This window comes from Hirundo rustica, chromosome 3 (genome assembly GCF_015227805.2).
Source record: "Hirundo rustica isolate bHirRus1 chromosome 3, bHirRus1.pri.v3, whole genome shotgun sequence".
Lineage (NCBI taxonomy): Eukaryota > Metazoa > Chordata > Aves > Passeriformes > Hirundinidae > Hirundo > Hirundo rustica.
This window is the reverse complement of record NC_053452.1, coordinates 47,464,173-47,488,830: the sequence shown is the minus strand read 5'-3', so window position 1 is coordinate 47,488,830 and position 24,658 is coordinate 47,464,173. Positions and strand designations below refer to the sequence as shown.

Below are 24,658 nucleotides of genomic sequence, written 5' to 3'. Positions count from 1 at the left end.
GCCAGGCTCCTTTGCTATGGGTAGAGAGACTGAGGCTTCCATCATTCACAACTGAGTTAATTCCATCGAAAATAAACACACTTGGAAGTTGTACTTGGCTTTGAATGCAAACCAAACCACAGCCAAACTGTCAACCTCAGTCTGAACCTACACCATGGACAGCGTTGTACACTCTCTTTGAGCTTGCTCACAGGGGACAGATAAAAATGCTCATCTCTGTGTGATGGATGGACCGGGAAAATGAGGTGTGTTGTGTCTATGCTTTGGCTTTACAGCAGGATTTGCAATCGAGTCAGGCAAGGGCTCCCATCCTGGGTGAGCCCCCAAGTAATGTGGCAATGGCACCAAAAGTTGGTAAGTAGCCCAAAACTTACCTTGTTCTGGCAGTGTGGCACTTACCTGCAGGTATCCTACCCCAAGATGCACATGAGGCTACATAGAGCTAAATCAGGAAACCTGCTAAGGCTGCCAGAAGCTTGGAACACTTTAGAATGCCTGCATGGTAATTCCGTTTATAAGGGAATACAGGCTGAGGGCCAGAACCAGTAAGCACTGAACACAAGAAAAGGATTCCCACTGAAATTAAAGGGGTCCCTTGGTCCTCAGTCCTAAATTCCAGCTGGATGGATATCTAGCTGGGGGGCAGAGGGAACAAACATTCCTTCCCTCCTTCCTATTAGGGTTTTTGCAAAGATATTTGTGTTATTACATGTTATTGAAACTGAAATTTTAAAACAATTATCTATATTAAAATGGAAAGAAAAAATCTCACATTTATTATTTAAATTATTTTATTAAATACTATATAAATAGTTATTATTTAAAATTATTTAAATTACTTTATTTATTTATTTTGAGAGCTGCAACTCTAATGTACCAGTCAAGGTCCTAGAAAATGGAATGCAGACAGGGATTGAGTAAAGGTTTGGGGATTATTTTTTTCCATTCACTTGCTGTGGAGCTTATCCTGCCTCTCTTACATTGAAAGTAATATGAGTTAAAACACTCTTTAAGGGACTTTGGTTTTGTGACTCAAAGGTCTTGAAGGAGTCTTTTATCATGTCAGATAATGCATTTCTGGCATGTCTGTTGCATCTCCACACTTTTCATCTAAGCACCCAAAGTTGTCATGGCTACTCTGAAAAATATTAAATAAGTAAAATCCCCTTGATCAGAGCAGAAGAAAAGACTATTTTTTTCTGAGTACATGAGAAGCAGTTTTCTGCAGTAGACTTATTTTAAGATTAAAATTTCAATTTATCAGAACTGTGTTGCAAATTCAGTTTTACACCCCCAAATGTGAAGCTGGAATACACTGAATGCATCTAGTCAACAACCGAGCTCACAGCTGGGCACTGCTGGAATAACAAGAAACACTGAACCTTGAAATAGATCATGAATCAGCATCTCTTTGCATTACCCCGAGAAAAGAGATCTCCCCCAGAAATTTTTTATGCAGAAGGGGCCAAGATTCCCTAATCATGAAGATCAAATATTTCCAAGATGCAGGTAGCAAAAGAATTCTTCAATGTAAGTAACGTGGGAAGTGGGGACAGTGTCTGTGGTGTAACTCCGTTAAAAATGAAGGGATTCATCTTCAGGAGTACAATTAAAATGATGTGTTTCCAAATGTAACCTCAGAATAATTCTGCTAACCAGTAGATGACTCTGCTTCGAGCCAAATCTTCTAGCCTCAGGGATTGAAAAGAAATGTCACAGAGATTTAATTCTCTCACTATTGAGTTTTGTAAAGCTAGCGCTGTTATAGATTGACAAGAGCATTATTTTGATCTAAGTGTACATATGGCATTGTGCTTTATCAGACAGGGCAGACAGTCCCCGCTGCCTCTCTCATGGCTGTTGGGAGGCTTTTGTGAAACTCAGCAAGCTCTCCTTGTCACGCCATCCTTTCCCTGTGGCTGCTTGCAGAGGTCTCCACTTGAGGCCCACAGCCAAATTCTTGCCTCAGTTGTGCTGTTAATAAGCAAATGCCTTCACTGTGGCGCATAGGCATTACTGCAAAAAGGGTGTGCAAACTGCCCAGCTTGCCTTCACTTGGTACCGTTCTTCCCAAAATGTTCAGAGGAAGCCTGCTTACATTACTGGTTGTCAGAGTGTTTCTGTAAGGTCAGACCTTGGCTGCCACAATGCTTGCATAGATTTCGTCCTTACTGAAATGGAATAGCTCCTCTGCCCTGTCACATATAAACAATTCTGCTCTGGATATTGTCATAGGTGTCTGATTCGGAAAGATTTCATTTCTTGTTGGCAATACCAAACCTACTTGCTAATACAATTTAGTGGAGTTTTAATCAGCAGCGCCAGGCTGCTCACAGAGCAGCTCCCAGACATCTGCCATACATTTCCCATATCTGACAGGACTTTTCCCAAGGCACATGCCATTTATCAAGGAAGGCATGTGATGCTGTCTCTTATCAAAACCTGTTCTCTTAATGCATGTGTAATGAGGTAGCTAATGCTTTGTGAGTAGAAGTGCCCAGCCTTAATAAATACTGACATGCACTAAATTATATCATAGGCTTTGGAGTTATCTTGCAAAAAATCCCGCACATATGTATCTGCACACAAAAAGAAGTTTCCAAGTATGATTAAAAATTGAATATTTTTGTTTAAATTTTTTGCTGCTCTTTGTTAATCGCATGAAAACAAAAGAGAAATTGCAGTCTCTTGCAAGAGTCTAATATCAAGAATCTTTTTAAAGGCAGTCTTTCACCTTCTCTCTGATAATTAATAAACATTTTCCTTTGTTTTCTTTTTTCTTAGACGGTCATACCACTGACCCTTCACCTTTGCTGTGCAACATTTCTGCAGGCTAAAGCTGCTGTCGGGACCATGCAGTCGCCCAAGTCCAAAAGCCCATTATATTGAGCACTGCTTTCTCCGGTTGCATGGCTAACAGCTCTGCATTCCTCCAGGACTGCATCCTCTGATTTCCTATTTCATTCTGGGGTTTTTCTACAGCCATTCACCACTGGCTGCTTGGTATGGACAGCTACAGCCCCACTCAGTGATTTTAACAGTAGGAAGTCCAACATGCTTTTCGACAGAAGATTTATTACTGGGAGAAACTAATTCACCCCCACCAGATTTTGTCCAGTTAGGGCTAGAGTCTCTTATTTCCTTCTTCACGAAGCACCTATTGTACAAAACCCAAAGAGCCACCTCATGGGCCTCATTGGGTACTCCCTGAGCTGGCAGGCAGGTCTACAGACACCAGCTTGGTTTAGGATCCTGGGCAAGCTGATTCACTTCTATGAAATGTTATTTGTGAAACTGGAACCGTCTTTGAGACTACATAGCTGTCTGCCACTACCTCCATGAGAACCATGTTTGCAATTAACTGATCTGTCTGTTTACGGGATTAAAGGATCTGGTTTCTCTTACTAGGTCAGTTTACTCTGCTGTAATTAGCCTTATCCTCTTCTAACAATTATGTCACACTAAAGCCTTGGAGCTTAACATGGGCCAAACTTTGGGAGTGATCAAATTCGTATCTCACAGGTGTAATTGAAAACAGAGTTTGTAATCTTGCATAACTCTGTATCTTCTACTTGAACATATACAAGACAATTTAAAATGGCAATTTAATTTAAGAGTTGAATGAATGTAAGAGTTTTACCCAACACAGGGATGCTGAAAATGGTATAGGAGTTTCCAGAGAAACTTATGTGAAGCACTGCAAGAGGGAAGCACACAGCCCAGTGCTGAATGACCCATCTTCACTTCACCGAGCCAATCTGGCTAGGTGCGAGCAAGGTCTGATTTGAAAGCAACTATATCACCACCAGGGCTTATGGGTGTGCTGGAGAAATCAATGCCTTTAACACCCATTCCTACTGATGGTCTCTTCAACACTGTCTGGAGCTTCACAACCTTTGTTCCTTGATTGTCTTGAATGATTTAGCACTTACCTTCTCTCTTTGGATAATTTTTGACTCCAGAATTAGGTGTCCCACAAAAACTAAACCACAAGCAGAAAACTGTTTAGCAGCGACAGCAATTCAAAAGTGTGTAAGAGCTGCAACTGCTGTGCTCTGTGAGTAAGGAGATGCTGAGAGAGTGTGCACACATTCATCAGTCATGAAGTTATCTGTGTTGCTCCTTATAACAGAATAATGATCTGTATAGATTTCATACATAATCAGAGACGATGCCCACGTAGGGCATATAATCAATCCTCCTCCCATCCAATATACTTGTGGCTGATGACAAAAAATGTAACCCAGTTCCCTCCTTGCAAGAGAGTGGGCTCAGCAGAAAAGCCAGACCTCTTTGTGCTTTGTAGGACACCTGACCTGGCAGGCATCCCTTGTTTAGCAAAGCATCACAGCTTCTGATTCTTGGGCTTTAATTTCACCTTGCCCATTTGGAGTCACTGTCCTAACTTGAAAGCAACTTCAGAATCTAATCCACCAAGAATCTCCCTCATATAGCAGGAAAGAAGAACTTTTCAGGATAAAACCATTCCAAATTAAGTTTAATTTCCCTCACCTCCCCTAATTTTCACCTGTCCTGTCTCCAGCTCAGTTAGCTGAAAATATCCCATTTATAAAATACTTCTTCCCTGTTTCTGTGACTTCACAAAAATAGTAGATGAACTGATAGAAAATTTAACTTACCCAAAATTTGTCTAATCAATTGCTTTAACCATTCTATGGTGTAGTACTAGACTGTTAATAAATGACAATAGCTGGAAGCCAGGTTTTAAAATTCTTTAAAATTTAATATTATGTCAATAAAACGGCAAATATCTGCAATATGAAGGAATTATTGAGGGAGGTGATCACATGTAGATTAGATGATCTACCAGTCAGGTAGCTCTAAATAAGTCTTCTGACAAGAAACTACCAGCAGCTGGAAGTCAGCTGTTGTTAGAGCACTCACTGAGCCTCATGGGTGTTCCATGCACTGCTCTGCAGCAGCTGGGAGACCGACCTATGAACAAAGGCCTGGTGTTCACAGCAGGGAAGGGTTATCTCTCTGATACTTTTGCAGCTCCTTTCTTTTTTGGTCTCCACGGAAAAAGGCATTCAAAATAAGGTTAACAACATCCCATATTGAGGCAGAGAATTCAAGCCACTCAAAAAATTATGAGAATGATCAGAAGACTGAAGAAAAGATGTTGCTTTCTGTAACAGAACCAGTCTGTAATGTAATAGACTTGGTATCCATGTACACTTCCTATATCTTTGCAGTTATTTTTTATTACAATTAAATAGTTCTTACCATTGGAGATATTCCATCTCAACTAATCATCTGCTATCCAGTAATTCTCCTTATTTTCCTAAACATAAACTAGATGTGAAAGGCTGCGCATTTTAGATGTTCTATTACTGTTGCAAATCACTCAAGCAAAATATATTCCTATCCAGAGTTAGGCTTGGAAATGAGGAAAAATTAATTTCATTACACTTCTAGTCAAAAAAGAGCTGCTGAATCTGATGCTATTACTTAAAATTAAATCCGTCAGGGTCACATATTATTTTCTTCCATGCACCATCCTTTCTTCTTTTCCCCCTTTCCTCCAGTTGGTCTTCATTCTCACAAGGAAAGATGCTGGCCAAGAGTGCACAGCTTCAAAAGCACGGCAGCGGGCCCAGACTCATTTTAGTACAACACAGCTACAATAATTCTGAATAATAAAGAACATAATAAAACCATAAATTATTCTGAATAATAAAGAACATAATAAAACCATAAATATGCATACAACTGTAGTTGCTCCATATCATCCTTCTCTCTGCACTCCGTAGATTGCTCTTGTTAACAGTTATATCCACTTCAAATTTTCCCATTTTTTCCACTAAGTTTCCAAAGGGAACACTGCTATGGTCAAAGCAACGTACAGACTTTTTGCCTGTATGGATTGGATCTGTGTTTGGAGGCTCCTGTTCTGCCCTCAGTTCTCATGCATATCAAGAGGAAAAAAATATTTGGCAAAATCTTCAAAAACCTCACAACTTGGCACATGCAGTGAAAAAAAAAATAAGTGCTGTTTCCACAGTACCTGTAGACTTTTATTGATATAGACAGGAGAAGTAAGAGGCAGTTATTTCTTCATTTCTAAAACCTCTGGATCACATAATTAATAAATCCAAGGGACTCTTGCAATTGTTCTCATATTCTGTTCAAATAATCCAAAGTCAAAGCACACATTCATACAGTGAAAGATCCCTCCTAGCTTGTTCTGTGTAGAACTGCCATTGAAATAATTATCTTTCAGACTGGCTACAATCAAGATGACAAATTTTTAAAACTGCAAAAAAGCACAGAAAATTAAATTGAGCTGCCTTTTTTTTTTTTTTTTTTTTCTTTTTTTTCCCCACCATATTAACTGGAGATTTTTGTGCTGCTCTTGCTTTGTATCTCCAGTGGATATTTTGGGGGGAAAAAATCCCATCTTTTCTTTCTCCAAGATAAGTACATTTTAATTTAAGCCATGTAAAAAGCTGCTAAGTAGCTACACTTCATAGCTACAAAAAAAGATACCTATCCACCATATTTCATAGCAGCAAGTCTATTTACATAATGATAAGGCAAATGCTTGCTGAAGAAACGGTAAGAAAGTGTTTGGTAACTTTGGGAAACAGACTAACGTACTCTCAGGATCTGTCTGAGCAGCATTAGGAACTGTAGTACTTTTTCTTTGACCACAGCTGAATGGAAGTAACAAAAAGCTGCTATGAAACCTTTTCAATAAGTCAACTTCCTGTGCTTCCCTGCTGACTTACTACTTCACGGCAGAATAAACAGCTTCAGAGAAGATACAAATAACTCACTAGAATTCACATCTAGTTGCATTAAGTAGCACAGCCAAAAAACTGTGAAGAGTTGCATCAACTGCCTGACAAAAATTCTGAAAAAATGCAGCATATGGTTATTTGTACAATGAAGCAGAAGTAAATTTCCATTTTGAAAGCATCATCAGGAAACAGCTCACTGGCTAGAGGAAAGTGTTTGTGATTTTACATATTCTTGTTTCAGGGACCAGGTGTATTATCTGCCATAGTGGCTGCTATCACTGGTTGCAGGACACACCTTACTGTTTTATTTGATAAAGCACCCTGAATGATACTTGTAATTCAGATAGCACAGAGTCTTTTGCATTAAAGAAGAGATTGAGAATGTTCAAATAAATAGGAATTAATAGCTTCATAAGGACTATTATCAGGGCTTCTGGAGTTGGACTATACAACTTTAAGATACGTGCATCAGGAGTTTACTTTAGTCCCAATCCAGAGTCTCTTTAGAAATGCTTAAAAGCCTTTAAAACTTTAATCCAGGATTTTTATCTATAACTGCTTTAGCTTTACTTGAAGCAAGTGACCCTTGAATGCAGAAACAAGACTTTTCAAGACAGGTCTGTCCCTAGAATCCCAATAAGCCAGGTCTTCTTTTAGACTGGGCCAAGCAAACTTACCAGCCCGTTCCAGCCACATAAGGTATTTAAAAAAACCAAACAAACAAACCCAAAAAACCAAAACAAAACAAAAAAAACCCAAAAACCCCCAAAACAAAACAAACCAAACAAAAAAACCAACAAAAAACAAAACAAAAAAATCAAAACAAAAAAACCCGGCACCTTTTCCTTCTCCCCCTCTCTTTATTTCATCTCTCTCAGCATGAATAGGTCAGTTTGTATCAGCTGTGAAGGCACTCCCGATCTGGGTGAGTGTTACCACTTTCAGCTGTAACTGGGAGCGTGTGATGTTGCTCATCTCCCTCTTGAGCCTGACACAAGCAGCTCCCTGTAGATCAGCCGGCTGAGGCTGGAGGAGTGGCACCCTCAGCTGCTTGCTGTATCCAGCTGTGCTCCAGCTGCTCGAGTTATTCTGTGATCCACAGTTCACAATCATTCTCTAAAAGGAATGACAGTAAAGCTACTCCATCCTGTAACGAAAGGAAGGAAAATGGACAGGTGAAATTTGATTGCGATGAAAAAGAAGGGCTCATGACACAAGCAGATGCCAAATACCATATAACAAGAAAATAATCCACTTTTGCAGGTACTATTAAAAAACCCACACCTATTTCACAACATTAATTTACCTTTTCTATTATGTGTGGTCGATGCCCAGGGCCTTGTCTTTGTCTTTTTGTATTTCATCTGTTTCTTCTAGCACTTTATTGCAGAGAACATCACATAAAGTGACATTTATTGTTTCTAGTTACCTCTACATTTACATTCCTCAGATCATCAAGGAGAAAAAGAAGTTGAATCACTGGAGGAAACCCCTCCAGTTAAGCTCATTCTTTCCACGCCCTCGCTTTTATAGTGGCTGTAGATATGAAATTTAAATGTCTGTAGATGATTGCATTTCATAGTAAGTAGTGGTCCTTGATGTATGGAACATACATTTTGCACCCTGTTACACATCTGGCTTCTGGGCTGGACCAAGGAAAAAGCTGGAATTATGCAACCATTTCAAATGTCTCTGAATTTGCAGGTACATGCCATAGTGTACAAGGTGAGGAAATTACTTAAGACTTCTACAGGTTGTGCTTGTGGAGGAACGTTCTAAAGCCTTTTCTTCAAGATGAAAGGAAACTGGAGAAGTACTATTTTACTGAATCAAATCTCAACAGTGGGATTGATATTTTAAGGTGCTCTGCAACTTTGACCCACATTCATTTTTATAAGATGTGAATGCCCACACTTCAGAGAGCCTGAAAGGACACGCAGTGTGATGTGGAAACCTTCAGTTAAAAAGTAAAACCAAACTTTGTAGGAAAATGGAAGGAGTTCTGACTTTTTGTTCCCCTTCACTTTCTGATGTCCTCTTGGCATGATGCACTGAAGTGGCAATCCTTTTCCAGGACTTCTGCAAAGTGTATCTCCAAGTTCTCACACCCATACAGGAAGGAATAGCCTATGTATTTACCGAGAACTGGAAGAGATATAGTTAAGAACTCAGTACACTCTCTGTTTCAGTAAGGAACAGAATTAAAAGTATTAAAATAATGTACTGGATATAAATGACAGTTGTGACAGGAAAATGAGAACAACTTTCATGTTTTTATTGCTGCCTTAGAAGCAATTGATAAACAGTACACTTCATATATAAATGAGCATGTGTCAATATATGACAACAAAAATAAATTACAGTGACATAGTATTTAACTTTACAAGGTTGTACAAAATTTTCAAATATGAATAGATTTCAACTTAAAAATTTGAAATAAGTTAAAACTTCAACTATTCTGAAGACTTAAAAATATACATACAGTTTCACTCAATCACATCATTTACAGTATGATTATTTTAAGCTGTTTATTTTTATACACCCATATATTTTTGACTGTATTAGTGGAATATATCCTGCTATATGCAGCTTTGCTGCAGTGGGATAAACGGGTTCCCTGAGGGCACAGAACAGGCTTTGAGTGTTTAAATAATTTGATTACATTTATTAGCTAGAAATATAAACCTAAAGTGTTATTTATCGGTCCTACAATGAGAGACTGATTTATCTGCTCTTTCTAGAATTTCCATTGATGCTAATGAGAATTTTGAAGAGACCTTAACGGCAGGATTGAGGTAAACTAAGTCTGTTTAGCCAGGATGAATTAGGTAAAATTATTTAATGAAGTATTTGAAGAATAGCTGTTTTGTATTAAATGCCATTATAGACTACATTGCTAGTCCTGTCTATGCACTGACATTTGCTTCCACAACTAATAGGAAAACATATTTTATATGGTATTTTTAAGCAATGGGATGGATTATGGATTGGCATTTTCAACACCTCAATTATATGCACATGATTACTTTATTAAATATTATGAAGATTAAAAGCATTGCCCAAAACACCTTGGCTGTTGAGTACATGGTAATTGAGAACGCCAGGGGTCTAATTCAGGCTGTAAAATAAGGTAAGGTGGAGGAAATTTGTACTGCAGCTGGATCACTCCTGATAACTTAAACTAAAGCTGGTGCAAACGGAATCAGTGTACCAGCAAGAAGGCAAAGGCTTGTTAATTGGGGAACCATTAGTGAGAAAACACATAAAGAAATTTGGGCAAACTGGCACATGTGAGGAAATTGCTCAATTGTCAAAAATACAGAAAAACACTTGTGCAGAGGTCGGTCTTAAACAGCCAGCGATAAATTTGGTAAGAAATAAAAAAGAAATCCAAGATGTCTATTTGTGAGACTGAATTTTCTCTTCTCTGAATATGTTAAAATATCTATCAGAATGCTGCACCAGTAATTCACAATCTTTCCTCCAAACAAATAAATGTCCTGTGTACATAATTTGAATGAGAAAGGAAGGAGTCATAAACAGGCCAGAGCTGTGCAATTCCTCATTTCCATTTTTCTCTAATGTTGTTGGTAATAAAGGCCACTGCAGTCTACAATTCAGCCGGAAATTATTTTAGAAGCCACTGTTTTTGCTGTGTGAATATGCTGTCATTGGGCAGCAGAAAGGAGGAAGGGAACTGGAAGGAGAATATACATATATATACATACACACACACATATATGTGTGTGTGTATGTACATATGTGTGTGTGTGTGTATATATAGATATATGTGTGTATATAGATATATGTAGGCATGAAATTCGCTGGGGGTGGTTTGCTCTGTTTGCTCTGTGTTTTCCAAGAGAACTTCTTTGCAGGCTCATGCCCAGGGAGTGCAAGGTGGGGGGCACACAAGTGGAGGTCTGTAATGTTGATGAGAGGCCACACAACACAGCCCCACATTATGGTGCAGGAGCCTGGCTGCCTCCTGCTTTTCTGGGGAAAAATGTTCATTTCAGAAGCACAGAGGGAGCCTGTCCATCAGCTGGAGCTTGGCTTGGATCAGCCCCCAGAAAAGGTTGTTTTTCACCGTCACTAAGAAAGCACAGAGCAATTTCACTGAGCAACACACTGGGTCATTAAGTGAATTAAAAGCAAAGGATATTACAGCATATGACTGGAGTTGAAACTTCCTTCTATAAATCCGCACCTAAGGGAAGTCCTCCCAGACTGAATGGAAGGACAGTTTCCCCAAAGGAAAGCATCTACATGATGAAGATTTCAGAACACTGTGTAGATTGTTTACTCCTCTTGCAAGTTATAATCTCAAATTACTTCAATCGAAACAATTACATTTCTCTTAATTGCTTGTTCTGTGTTCTGCCCCTGTTTTGGCTCCCGCAAGAAAAAAATAACATGGAAATATATCTCAAAAGTTCAAGCAACATCTAGCAGTTATGTAAACCTTACCTCACCAACTGCTTGGCACACAGTGTATTACTGTACAATCAGATATGTCTTTTATATCCCATAATTTGCTTTTTATCTTAACTAGCAAGCCACTCTATGAGCAGCAGCTAAAGAAATGAGTTTATCTGCTTATATTAATGCAATTGTTATCAGGGGCATACAGGGTAAAAATCATTTGTAGATTACAGTAATGTATTTGCAAGGAAATTTCCACACGGGAAGGTGCCACCTGATTAGTTTTCTGTGGAGAGTTCTTTTTTTTTTTAAAAAAAAAAAAAGTAAGCATCTTGGCAGGAGAAAATCTCTTAAGAGCACAATGTTCCACCGTGATAGTTCAATGGGAGCCAAGTTTTGACAGCACAGCTTGGGCTGATACCCATGTGGTGAAAAGGGAAATGTGAGCTCTCGTGGGACACTTGACCTGGACAGATGTATTGATTTTTCAACCAACACACATCTATCCACCTTCTGCCCTCAGGACTGCAATGGTGGCAGAACAACTTCTCTTACTCTCATTTTTATTAGCTGCAAAAGGGAATGTTCCTCTAAAACACTGAAATCAAGGAAAACGATTGCTCTTCGTCATTATCTGCCTCTACTCTTCCAATTACAGTGCTAGTGTTTTGCAAACTGCTGTCAATATGAGCTAGGGCCAATTATTCTTTCTGAGAGCTTACCAAGACATAGAATTTAATTGCTTGGCAGAAAAAGTGCTGCACATTAAGGTAGCTGTTAGCAAAAAAAGATCAACTTGGCCAATAATTTAAAAAATAATAATATTCTGTCTAGTACCTGAATGGGTAGCTATGACTAGATCAATAGACATCAGATTTTGACGGAATGCTCAAGCAGTGTCTTTTTACACAGCAGAAGCTAAGGGACTCCTTTTCCTGTTATTTTATGAGTTTACTGTACATTCAGCTCCACTGAAGAAAACCAGTTTTATAATTCTAAATTCCTTTTCATGAAACCTATTTCTGAGATGCCTAATTACTGCATACAATTTCTCCATATATTTCAAAATCAGAAAGCAACAGGCTTTGACAAAGTAAATAAATCGACAAAACCCATCAATTTATTTAAAATTTTCAAGCCTTAAAAGCATGTATTCAAATATTGTGTCTGGGACTTGTTTTGCTGTATAACCACCAGAACAGAAAGCTTTCAAGTAATAGGAACATATCAGGAAACACATAAAATATGTTCATCAGATTCCTGCAATGTTATCTCTAGTTCTATCACAAAAATACCCGCTATCTCCAAATAGAAGCAGGAAGCTTATGGCTCTTTCTTGTAACAACTTGACTGGTGTGGCCCACACCCTTCCTGCTGTGGGGTGGCAGGGGCAGGAGTTCAGTTCAAACTTCCTCTGAGGCAGAAGTCCCATGACTGCTGGTCAGCTTTGAGGCAGGAGGGATTGGGTTAAGAGGCAACTGAGTGATGGGACACCTCTAGAAACCCAGGGATAATTCACATTAAAAAAGACATCTCCTTCACTGAGATCTAACATCTACAGCTTACAACTACAAAACCTTACATTATATTTATCATTTTCTTGCTTCTTTTGGAAAGCAATGAATTTTAATTCAGGCTTTTTACAGCTTTAACGAAGAGCTCTTGTGTGCACTTAGTACACGGACTTCAATGACCCATCCCTATGCAGCTTGCTTTTGAGAGCAGCTGTCCATCCTTAGTCTTTATAATTCACCTCTACTGATGGATTCTGTGTCAGTCAAGATGAATTGCAGAGACTAAAATCCAAAACAAAACAAAACCAAAAGCGGCACCTGTGCACATTAGTTTAAGTCTCTTGCATTTTTCATGCTGATCCTTCCTGTCTCATGGCAGGAGAAATATGCAACGGTGTAATGTAGCTGTACTGTTTTGAAAACAAGTGAAAGGACCTGAAAGGTCCTTCCATCATATCCAGTGAAGTGCAGGGGCCGAGCAGGAGATAAATGCTGCTCTGTCCTTTACACAGAGGATTTTGTTCAGATTACCCTATGGCCAAGAAATCGCACTCATTTTGAATAAAGGGATGAAACATTTTCTCAGATGTACTCCTACAACCTGAAAAGTGAAAAGTTTTGGTCCTAATAGCACTTGTAAAATAAATATCATTAATGGCAATATGAGGCAAGCAAATGGAATGTATTTCTGAATTAAAAAAAAAAAAAATCAGGCCAATGAAGGCTAAAAGCTGCTTAAATCCAGCTATATCTGATTTCATATAGCTTTGCAGATGCAAAGAAATGACATATTCCTATACTGATGGCAAAGGGTATTCAATAGGTATATCCAATAAATATACGTGATAGGTGTGTTCAACAGGAGGGGAGTGATCTATGTGAAGGATAAAAGTAATGAGTGGAGAAAAGTACTGAGCATCAGGAAATACAGCACAGGCCTGTTTCTTGTGATGTATCTGCATAAGCAGAGTGCAGCACTGTGCAGGATTCAAAGTAAATTGGCTTATTTCTTCTGCCCCATGGAGTTAATTAGTCTGTGCCACAATGGTAATAACAATACTTAATGTGGACACATTAAGCACAAATTAAGGCCATTTGGCCATTTCCTCATCCCTTTGGCATTTCTAGAGTAGGCAGTTATTTCAGGAGTGGTTACAGTTGCTTTGTTACCCAAAGATTTCAATATAGAAGAAAAATAGGCTCAAGGAGACTGGATGTTTTGAAACGACATAAGGAATCAGATTCTTGTCCAGAGACTTTATTTCCATGATAGTGTAAAAAAATTCAGATCTTTTGAGTATTTTTAGTAAATTAACTATGCCTGTATGGATGAATTGAAAAATAAATTTTAGTTCTCTTGGCACAGTAATATCTTGTGCTCTTCTGTTTGTTAGACATGGTTGAGTGATGATTACCAGATCATTTCAAGAGTACTTTCATTCCAGAAAGTACACTAAATAACCCTGCTCTGGAAGCGAGAAAGAATATCCCATCAAATTCCTGGAAAATGCACATGCACCCAGAAAAACAAGCCTTGCTGACATATTGAGGCCTTTTTATTTAGTCCTAGAGTGCTATAACAAGGATCTCTCCACAGAGGCCTGAGTGGGGTGTCAGGGTGCTCTGCCAACAGTGTGGCTGGTGGTGACGCGTGCTTTTGGCTCACAGAGTCATTCATGCACTGAACTTTTTTGGGCACTGTTTACACGAGTTTATTCACCCTTATGCAAGGAGGATGTGCACATCTATAAAGCCTTTAAATGTCTTGGGGTTTTTTCCACACTTTCTGCCAAGTTACATACGTTTTATAGCTTCTCTAGCTTGGAAAAAAGTTACCTCTCCTCACCACTGTTAGATTGAATGTTTTTATCACCATTTTCATAAGACATTCCCTTAAGCCAGCATCACACAGTCCAGGATTTATTGTTTGAAAACCCAGAAGGGGGTGAGTGATCTAGATATAGTGGGTATTTCTTTGTCTTACCAGGCGAACAAGGTTTTTAAAGACTGCAAAATTCCACCCATGGGCCTGGGAAATGAAAAGCATTATATCATGCAACAGAAAGGGCAGAGCAATAATATGGGATGAGGGAGGATGGTAATTTTTTTCTCTTCTCATTTCTAATGGAAGGAGTGCTGTTCTTACCTCAAAGAATTTGCAGTGGTGACTTGCCTTTATATGTTTGTGACATTTGCCTCAAACTGTTTACATAGTGACTGAATTTCTCTTTCAACTTTGAGAAACTGGCAGTGATGTTCACACTGGCATAGGAGTTTCTCTTACATGAACCTAGATAGAATCTAGTCTAAGAGGCCTTTGTTCCTTTGAAAAATAGTAGTGCGAGTTTGGGTAATGTAATGTAGTTAAACCTAGTGCAGCCTTGACACAATAGCTCAGTAAATGAAATATGTTCATGCATTTCTAATTTTTGGGCAATGTCTAAAAGGCCAGTTCAATACACTAAAAATGCCATATCCAGAAATAAGGACAATGCAATTGCAAAAAATATGCACTAAGGAAATATGTGGAAGCTTTCCTTGCAGAAAAGCAGAGGAGACTAATACACAGTTTGACTGTCCAGTTACAACTGATGAGGCATCAAAGGCAACGTTTACCAGGGCTGACAATTTCAGCGTAAGTTTGTACATACACCTGTAAACATTGCTCTAGTACATCTAGTACATCTGGTACATCTCTCTGTATGTACATGCACAGTAGTCACACATACGTTATCCTTCTGAGATACACATTATGCATGGAAATGTATAGGTACAATACACACACCATACAATACTTGTTGGAATAGGCCATGGAATAAGTAGCACTTATCTTAATGTTTTCCCATGTTACCTGCACTCCTTCCATTAAACAACCCCTGACAGGCATTGGCTCTCTTGAGCCATCTTGATAACTAAAATTAAGCAAAGCATCCTCAAACATATCTAGGCATATATATAGAAGTAATTACAATGATATTTCTTGAGAAAACAAAAACAAAAAACAACAAACAATCTATGTCAGATTTTTGAATGTGCAGTGTCAATGGTGAAGAGCAAAGTCCCGAATATCAGCACAGCATAGGTAAATTTGTGCAGAAATGTCAGTGACATCAAATGCTGTGATGCTTAATCTCAGCCAGTTGCAGTGCCATGGCGTATGAAATGAAATAAACAGTGTAGAATTCCCATTTGTACTCAACTTGTTTTCAACAAATATCACAGCTGCATTATCTCTGCCTTACTTTAAAAGCTGAAGTACAAAAATGCCCAAGTATCAGACATCACAAATTAGCATTTTGCCCGATATCTTTCTGGCAGTTCAAAAATGTAGAAGTAGAAAAGTTCACATACTATAAATGATTTATGCCTGCTACAAGGAAGAACATCCTAATTAAATGAAATTTTTAATTCCATGAAAACCTGAATGTCATGCATGCTTTATCTAAGCTTTCAAACAGAAGTGCTTGGGCATCATGGGAGTGCAATGCATGAGTCAGAAAAGGCAGCCAACATTACCAACACCTCAGCTCCACCAGAAATCTCAGCATACCCTTCAGGCTAACAAAAGCAGCCTACAAATATGCATCACTTTGACCTGCTCCAAGAAGCCAGTACAGTGGTATTTGAATGGGCAAATACATAAAAGATAAAAAAATTATATAAAACAGAAAATAGAAAATCATAGAGGGTGGAATGAGATTGTAAATAAAAACAGTAGATTTGCATGGGTCAAAGAATATTCAGAACTACCACAATGCCTTTTTTTTTTTTTTTTTTTTTTTTGATTTCCCAGAGAATTGAAATACATGATGATTCATTAACTCTGTGAGTTCAAGACAGTGGGGGTTTGGGAGAACATCCCTAGGGACAGGTCATCCCCTGGTCGGCTCGGTGAACAGACCATTTGTGGCACAGACTATTCCTGCCAATAAGGACCTGGCAATTGTGAAGCCTTCTCCGGTTGTTTTTGATATATTTTATACATCTTTAGAAAAGAAAGTATCAGATCTCAACACTATACAACTTCTGAAATTAGAAAAGTGTCTTTTGATAAGGTAAGATCAGATAACTTTGCATAGGGAGATTGTGAAAGAAAAAAAAAAACAACAAAAAACACCTGATAACAAGGCAGGCTTGTAGAGCATATTTTAGCATAAGAATCTAGGAGCCATCTGGAAGAAAATGAAGAGTTAGAATCTCAAATATAAATATGAATAGTGATGCATAAATAGTAAGATGGGTAAGAAATGAGTGAAAAGCAGTTTATAAATAGTATGACACTGCTTGACCATCCCTACTGTATATAGAGTGGCATGATTATTACTATTTTTAAAATTATTGATGCTTCTGATGAGCAAAAAAAAGTTTAAAACTTCCTTTTGCTTTGAAGTTTGCATTCTGTAGAGGAAAACCAAATGTACTTTGGATCTCTACTTCTATTTTTAGATATATAAGGTTGATAATGAACCAAGGCTTTTTAGAATAGTCTCGCAGAATAAGTAAAGAAATATAAAAATCAAGACAGCAAAGTAAGAAAATGAAGCTGTATATAATTGAGAAAGGTCACCAACTCTCAGGATATCTGTGTGCATATTCCTAATGCCAGAACTCTTTAGGCCATTTATGGTTTAGGTTACACAGATCCACAGGTTTAGATCCTAGGAGCTACTCAGGCCTTTCTTATATTTGTTTAGCTTTAGAACAGTGCCAGGCTGATTTGCAGGTTTACTTTTGTTGTTATGCAGGAGTAGGAAAAAGTGCTTCATGCAGCATGGCCCCTACCCTCGGATCTTCAAATCAGACATCTCTCATTGCCTACATTATAATGTATTTTGTTGCCTGTTCAGAGGCTGATAGTGATTGGGGTATATCCTATAAAGCTTTCTCCAGACTACCCAATGGCTCCTGTCTGGCTATCTCTTCTGACTTTTTGGTCCTCTTCACATGGAGTCTAATCTTGTATTATTGCAATTAACGGAGACTGGTCTCTGAGAAGCCAGCTTTCAGAACTGTGAGGAGAGTTAATGGGACTGGGCTGCTTGTCTGCCATCAGAATGATGTTTTCTACTGTGTTTCTGACCTATTTTTCCTCAAAAAAGATGAAATATTACACCATTTGTACTTCTTGAAAGTAATTCTGTGTCATTGGTCTTGCATTGTTCTTCTTTTGCAACCTATTGTGCGCCTGTGTTCATAAATAATATGTCCACTAGTGCATACAGCTAAAATTTTTGTGTGTGCATGGATTTAAAGCAAACACAGAAACATATAAAATACAAATTAAATTGCTGCCCACTGTACTTGTAGCACAGCCGAATTCTTAATATTTTATAGTGCATATTTCATTAAATAAATAATAACTAAATTGATGTATGTTACAATTTGTGTATACATACACATTTTATGATGCCTGTAAATAACATTTTAAAGCCTGTTCACACATCAAAAGACAGGTTGTTTATTTCTCTGTTAAAACAATCCAAGGATTAAACTCTTCCTATTTTGTAAACAGTGGTGACAGACGCTTTCAAGGAAGCTTAACTTCAATAAAAATAATAGTTTCCCATTTTAAAATCAATAATAATATACCATAAATCCCCCCATGAACTCTGGCTTCCTTACATGCTCTCACATTTTGTGTATTAGGGGCACAGCACTACTCTAGATATCAGAATATAATAATATGGCAATATATATAGATATAGATATATATTTAAATGTTAAAACATTTTTAGGTCAGCTTGAGTAATGAATATATTTCAAATATATGCTTCTTTCTATAAATAAAGGTAATTAATTTTCTTTGCAACATGAGTGCCTTTGTATGCGGCTAGCAAACTAGCAAAACAATTCTGGTCTCTTTAGTTCAAAATGCACATGTGACAGATGAAGCTTTAACTTTTTTCTTTTTTGTACTAAAATTGTACTTGCAGTAAAGTTTAAATATAATTCATGAGATTACTCTAGGGTAGACATTTTAAACAACTCATACAAAGGAGAATTTATTTTAATGACGTGAAAACTAGGTAGAGTCTATTCATTTCTCAAGCAGACCTTTATGAATCACTTTAAAAGGACACTACAGCTGAAGACTGAAGAGCAATATTTATCAACATTAAATAAAACATTTGGTGAAATATGTATAAATATTTCTTCATATGAACATAACACAAAATTAAATAGTTCAGATACACAGACACCATTTAATATATTTCCACTGTTGTCAAAATCATCTGTAAACACCATCTCACACTGAATATAAAAGCAGCTTTAACATCAGTTCTGTGTTCACAACACTGATGCCCCTTTGTAAAATAAGATACTTGTTTTATTTTCAGCAAAATAAGAGTCTAAGCAATTAAAAAAAAAAAAAAAAGTTTTGGTCAGTTCAAAGGAGAATACAAAATAATCTTTCAACATGTAACTAAATCAGATTTAGAGCAACAGTTTAAAGTACAATCCTTTCCCCAGGGGACCTTTGACTTTTATAAATCATGTTTGGTGCAGACCACATCACAAATACCAGGAAATACTGGTCATGTCTAAACTATAAATATTAAAGCCCTTTTAAAATTGTCTTTATCAAAAATTGCCAGGTTACAAATTGGCAATATCACATTTTTCACACCACCGAATAACCTGGCGTCAAACGGATTTAGGTGCACTTCTCCTGATGATTTTTAAAACAGGTTGTGGAAAACAAACACTTTTAGTGAGCATCCTTCACGTGCAAAAATAAAGCATTTCTTTGAAACAAATCATTTGCATCTGAAGATCATCTGGGCAGACAGTGCCAGCAGCGGAGCTCCACCAACTTTTGTTGGAAAATTACAACTTGAACTTTCATCGGAAGCCATACAGATACTGCACACAGGGTCTGAGCTGGCCCTGAGAAGGGTGGTGCATCTCCACGGTGCAGCTCAGGACAAGGTGTTGCAGGAGCCATGTGTGCCTCGCAGCAGCACAGCCTCCAAAGCAGGACATGGGGCTGCTGATGATGGTTGTGCCTGCCTGGCTCCTGAGCAGCTTCCTTTGAGCATCAGTACCATGCAGCCCAGATCGGGGTTCTCATCATCCTATGCCCTGCAAAGATAGCTTCATGCTCTTCCCTGAATGTAGCCTGCAATTCCTCTCCCCTCTGTATCTTTTAAAGAGGCCTGATCACTTCGAGAAGAGATTCTGTGCTCAAGATTAAGTTTTTACTAGGCAAGTACCCCATTATAAAACTCTGTAAACTCACAAGCTATGTTTTGGTTTTCTCAGTTTAAAATGTGGACATGTTTTGGTTGCAGAGATAAACTTGAATTTGAGGTGCCAAATATTGAGCTATATACTTATAACATGATTTTCTGACTTTTTAAAAATTTCAATCACATTCATCCTGATGGGGGGCCCTGTAAAACCTAGGAAAATAGGTCACCTCTTTCCTGGTATGTGTGTATTTCATAGGTGTGAATGCATGCTATGCATACATACACACTCACACACACACACACACACATATAACAAACATCAGCTGCACACAGAAATACTCAGAAATCAGGAATTAGGGGCACAATTAACAATATACCAGAAGAGAAGTAGACGTGAAGCTCTACCGGCATAACAAGAGGCAATTTTTCAGCCTATACAGTGTCTCAAACAATTTCACAATCCTGTTTCGCTAGCTTGCTACATCAGTATGTAACTTGAATTGAAAGTTGTTGGATTCCTTGGAAAAAGAAGAGTTGGGCTAGCTAGATGTGCTTACCTGAGATCCCAGAGTTGATTATAATCAAAGAGCTGGGCAGATCAGTATTGGATTTATAATTGCTATACAGCTTCTCGCAAATTCATAGGAAAACTTTATTAAATCTTTCACTCCTTAGTAAAAATGCTGAATTTTCTTAGTTTTTGCTGAATGCAGATTGACTTTTATATTAAACTGGATTTATTGAAAGGATAAATAAGCCTGGTGCTGCTTTCTTGATATTTAAATCATAGAATCAGCACTCTGGAACCATCTTCCCAGCCCAACCCATCCTGTCCGATCCCTTACTATCCTGCCCATCCTGCCCTGTCCTGTGCCATCCTGTTCTGTCCTGACCTATCCTATCCTATCCCATCCCATCCCATCCCTGCTTCATTATTTTTTTATTTGTTTAAAAAATACTATTTTATGAAGCCTCCCTAGGGATCCGCTTATGAAAAATGACGGACTGTCTTTGCTGATACTGCTGTTTGCGTCGTTTTCGTTTGTCACACTGGCACAGCAGCAGCATCTTGAAAGTGTTTCTGAATGTTTTGTTACACAGTGCGTAGCACATGGGGTTCACTGTGCTATTGATGTAGCAAAGCCAATACCCCAGGTGCCAGAAAGTTTTGGGGATACAGCTGCAAAAGGTGTTCACCAGAACCATGATGTTATATGGGGTCCAGGTAATGATGAAGGCAAACAAAATGGCACTGAGTGTCTGTGCTGCTTTCTTTTCTTTGATAAGTGACATTCGTTTTCGTTTTGTGATCTGACTTCTGGTCTTCAAGGCAAACTTTTTTGCCAGGGTTGCTTCCTTAAAGGACAAGGGCAGGGCTGTCGATGTCTTGGTCACTGATGAGATGCCATCAGAAGCGGTGGTTGTCTCCTCTGACTCTGCTTCAATTGGAAGTTTAGTAAAGCTCTTTTGGAAATTTCCGCCATCCTGAACGCTTTTGGGAGGGTGCAATTTTTTAGTTTTCTTTTCCTTCGATTCCGTGTCGGATTTCTGCAGTTCATCCCCTGACTCATGCAAATCTTCTGAGGAGGGTAGTTTTGTGGAATTGAGGATAGCACTGTGACCAGGAAGCTTCAGCACGATTGAATAGATGGCTCTGGTCTCTGCAGCAATGTCTTCTTCGTCAGAGGAGGCTGAATTTTCAAGGGAGGCAGCAGCATCGTTGTTGTTCCAGCTGTCACTGCTGCTGTGCTCTTGGTCCCCCTGATCTGTGCTGGGTTCCCAGCTCTTCATTGTGAGCCAGAAGTGGCAGCGCCTGTATTTCTTTCGGGCAGAGCGTTTCATGTTCTGCCGTTGCAGCTCGTAGCTGCTGCAGCTCCGGGAGCTGCCTGTCTGGTGCACAAAGCGTGCTGCCTCTGCTTCACTGCCTGAAGCCTGCAGCCCTGCTAACTCTTTGGTGCGTTTCTCCGTCTCCTTGTAGATCCTCCAATACAAAATACTCATAATGGTGACCGGCAAATAAAAGGCAGCTATGGCAGTGCCAAAAGTGATGATAGGTTCAGTTAGAAACTGGATGAAACATTCATCAGGAGGCACAGTCCTCTCCCCAACAAAATACTGCCAAAACAAGATGGCAGGGGCCCAAAGAACAAAAGAGACGATCCATGCTAAACCAATCATTACCCCAGCCCTTTTGGTTGTTCGTTTGGCTCTGTATGTTAGTGGCCTAGTGATGGAAAAATACCTGTCAAAACTTATCACAAGGAGATTCATGACAGAGGCGTTACTGGCAACGTAGTCAATGGAGAGCCAAAGATCACAGGCCAAACTTCCCAAAGCCCAGTGGTCCATGATGATGTATGTGGTATAAAGATTCATGGAAAGAACACCGATGATCAAATCTGCACAAGCGAGGCTCAACAGGAAGTAGTTGTTGACTGTTTTCAGTTGTTTGTTAACCTTAAATGCAACAATCACTAGGATGTTTCCTATGATGGTCACCAGTGCAAGGATCCCAGTGAGGAAAGCAATCAAAACTACTTGCCAGACAGTGTGTCCACCCAGAGGGTCTTTGTTTGTGGCATTTAGGGTCATGTTTGTTGATTCCACAGTGGAGAAAGGAAAACTCTCTGTGGTGTGAGGAAAATCATAGCTGCCAATGAATGATGCTGCTTCATCAAGGAGTCCCGGTCCATGCGAATCTCTCTTCCAGAAGGAGCTCACATTTGGAAAAAGGGGCGAGGATGAACTGTTATTTTGCATGATCATTGTGGCTCTCTGACATAGTCTGTAGCAGAGAAAAAAAAAACAAACAAAAATCAAGTGAATAGGTGAAGATGTTAAATAAATAATCATCCTCATACTTGTACATAAAATCACTTTAGCACTTTGAAAGGTGTCTTTAAGAATCCAAGCTGCCTGTGACACATTTCAAGTTAAACGTGTGTGTGATAATATTCAGCTTCCAGACTGTGATTATCTGAGCTCTTCATAGTGATGACATTGTGTTTCCTTAAAAACATTCTCTATCAGAGGAACCAAAATCCCACAAGAATTTGAACCCAGAGTAGTATTAAAATGCCCCCAAACTCTAATTCTCTGAATTAAAACACTCCTGCTGGATCTGTCCTGAACTCAATAACTCAAAAATCCACTATCCTGAAGCCTTCAAACATTAAGTTCCAATCATATGAAGCCCCAAATCCTCCAAGTTCCAATCAACAGTTGTCCCCAGTGCTATCCTGGTTCTAGCAAACAGAGCCACAGCCTCTACTGCCTCCAGCTATAGCTGATGACAAATAAAAATGTTGTTCTCCCTTTCCCTTAACTATGGACATACAAGCCAGCATCATTTCACCGCATCAAGCTACTCTAACCTGTGAGGCTGCAAAACTCTTCCCATTTTCATTTACCTTTCAGCTATCTGATAAAAGCAGTAAAAGTTCTCATTAGCACTTTTTGCACATGCCACTATTAATTTTTTTAAATGCACATTTTTATACTTGGACTAAGGATTTTGCACTTCTAATGACTTCAAAATTTCTTTGGGGACAACACTCCGTAACAGTTTCTTTGAAACTATGGTCTCTAGAGTCAGGAAAAAAACCTTTGGCAGATGTATGTCAAAGCAATCATTAAACACTTTAGGAAAATAGGGGGGGAAAAAAGCATGAAAGGGATTCATAATTAGGCTTTAATCCTTTTCCCCAAGTACTAAGATAAGAGGAAAACATTCTCAGAATGGGAATTTGCATTTCTCTTATTTCATTAGCTTCTCTAGTCAGCTGACTGTATCCATAGTAATAAATTAATTACATCATCAAGAAGAAAAAATTCTGATGAAAAAGTCCATCACTGACTGTAAATGTTGAGCAAAATATGCTGTCAATGTTTGTTTGCTAAATGTGAGTTCTTCCAGAGTCAATACATAACAGCGTGAGATAATAATGAATATCACAATACACAGATTTACACAAAAATATTTATCCAAAAGAGGAGGGTTTGGTTCTGTTTTTCTAATTAATTTCTCAATTCTGCTTTCCCTTGAACTGTACTTGGTTTTGTTATGAAGCCTTAAGACACCGTGTGATTTTAAGTCGTGCAGTTTCCTTGACATATGCAGTAAATAGATCAGCAATTCTCTTCCTTCGCTCATGCACAATAACTAACACAAACCTCTTCTCTATTTCGATATCTAGTGTATTTTTGTTTCTTTTTATTAATAGGAGCACAAGGTTACAATGAAGATGCCATATTGTAATCTAATTCAGTTCACTTTAATGCATTCACCATTGTATAACTCAGAATATGGACACAATAGTAATGAATAAATATTGCTCTGGTAAATCACACAGTTAAGTTTTAAGTCTTTTCCTAACAGAATGATTGAAAACTCAGAGCAGCTCAGCTTCTAAAAAGAAAACTGGTAAGACAGGACTGCTGGAAACCATTCTTCTTGCAATGTTTTATTTAGGAAGCAGGCATTTTTTCCAGAGCTGTCAGACAGGATGAGGTCAAAACCAGAGTAGTATAAGAGAGATCTCAAATAATGATATTTGCTAAATATATGCCAGAAATTATTAATGTTATAGGGTGCAGATCTTCCTTCACTCACACTAGGGACGGAGAGCAGAGGATGAAAGCCAGAAAGCATCTGCTCTGTGGCCATAAATGTCTAAAACCTCTATAGGGCAACAGCCAATGTAGTCAAGTATTGGTTGAGAAGTCTGACAGGTACATTTAGATGGCAATGATATCATTATGC

At 38.5% G+C, this 24,658-nt stretch overlaps 1 protein-coding gene across 1 annotated transcript in view; it reads right to left on the bottom strand.

The window, feature by feature from the left end:
- Positions 1-20,859: 20,859 nt before the first annotated feature.
- The window catches only part of CHRM3 (cholinergic receptor muscarinic 3), a 122,590-nt gene continuing 118,791 nt past the window's right edge, over positions 20,860-24,658 (bottom strand). The window contains exon 2 of the mRNA XM_040058900.2: positions 20,860-22,681. Within this exon, the coding sequence (XP_039914834.1) occupies positions 20,860-22,662 (1,803 nt within the window). The 5' untranslated portion in view covers positions 22,663-22,681. The remainder of the gene's footprint in view (positions 22,682-24,658) is intronic.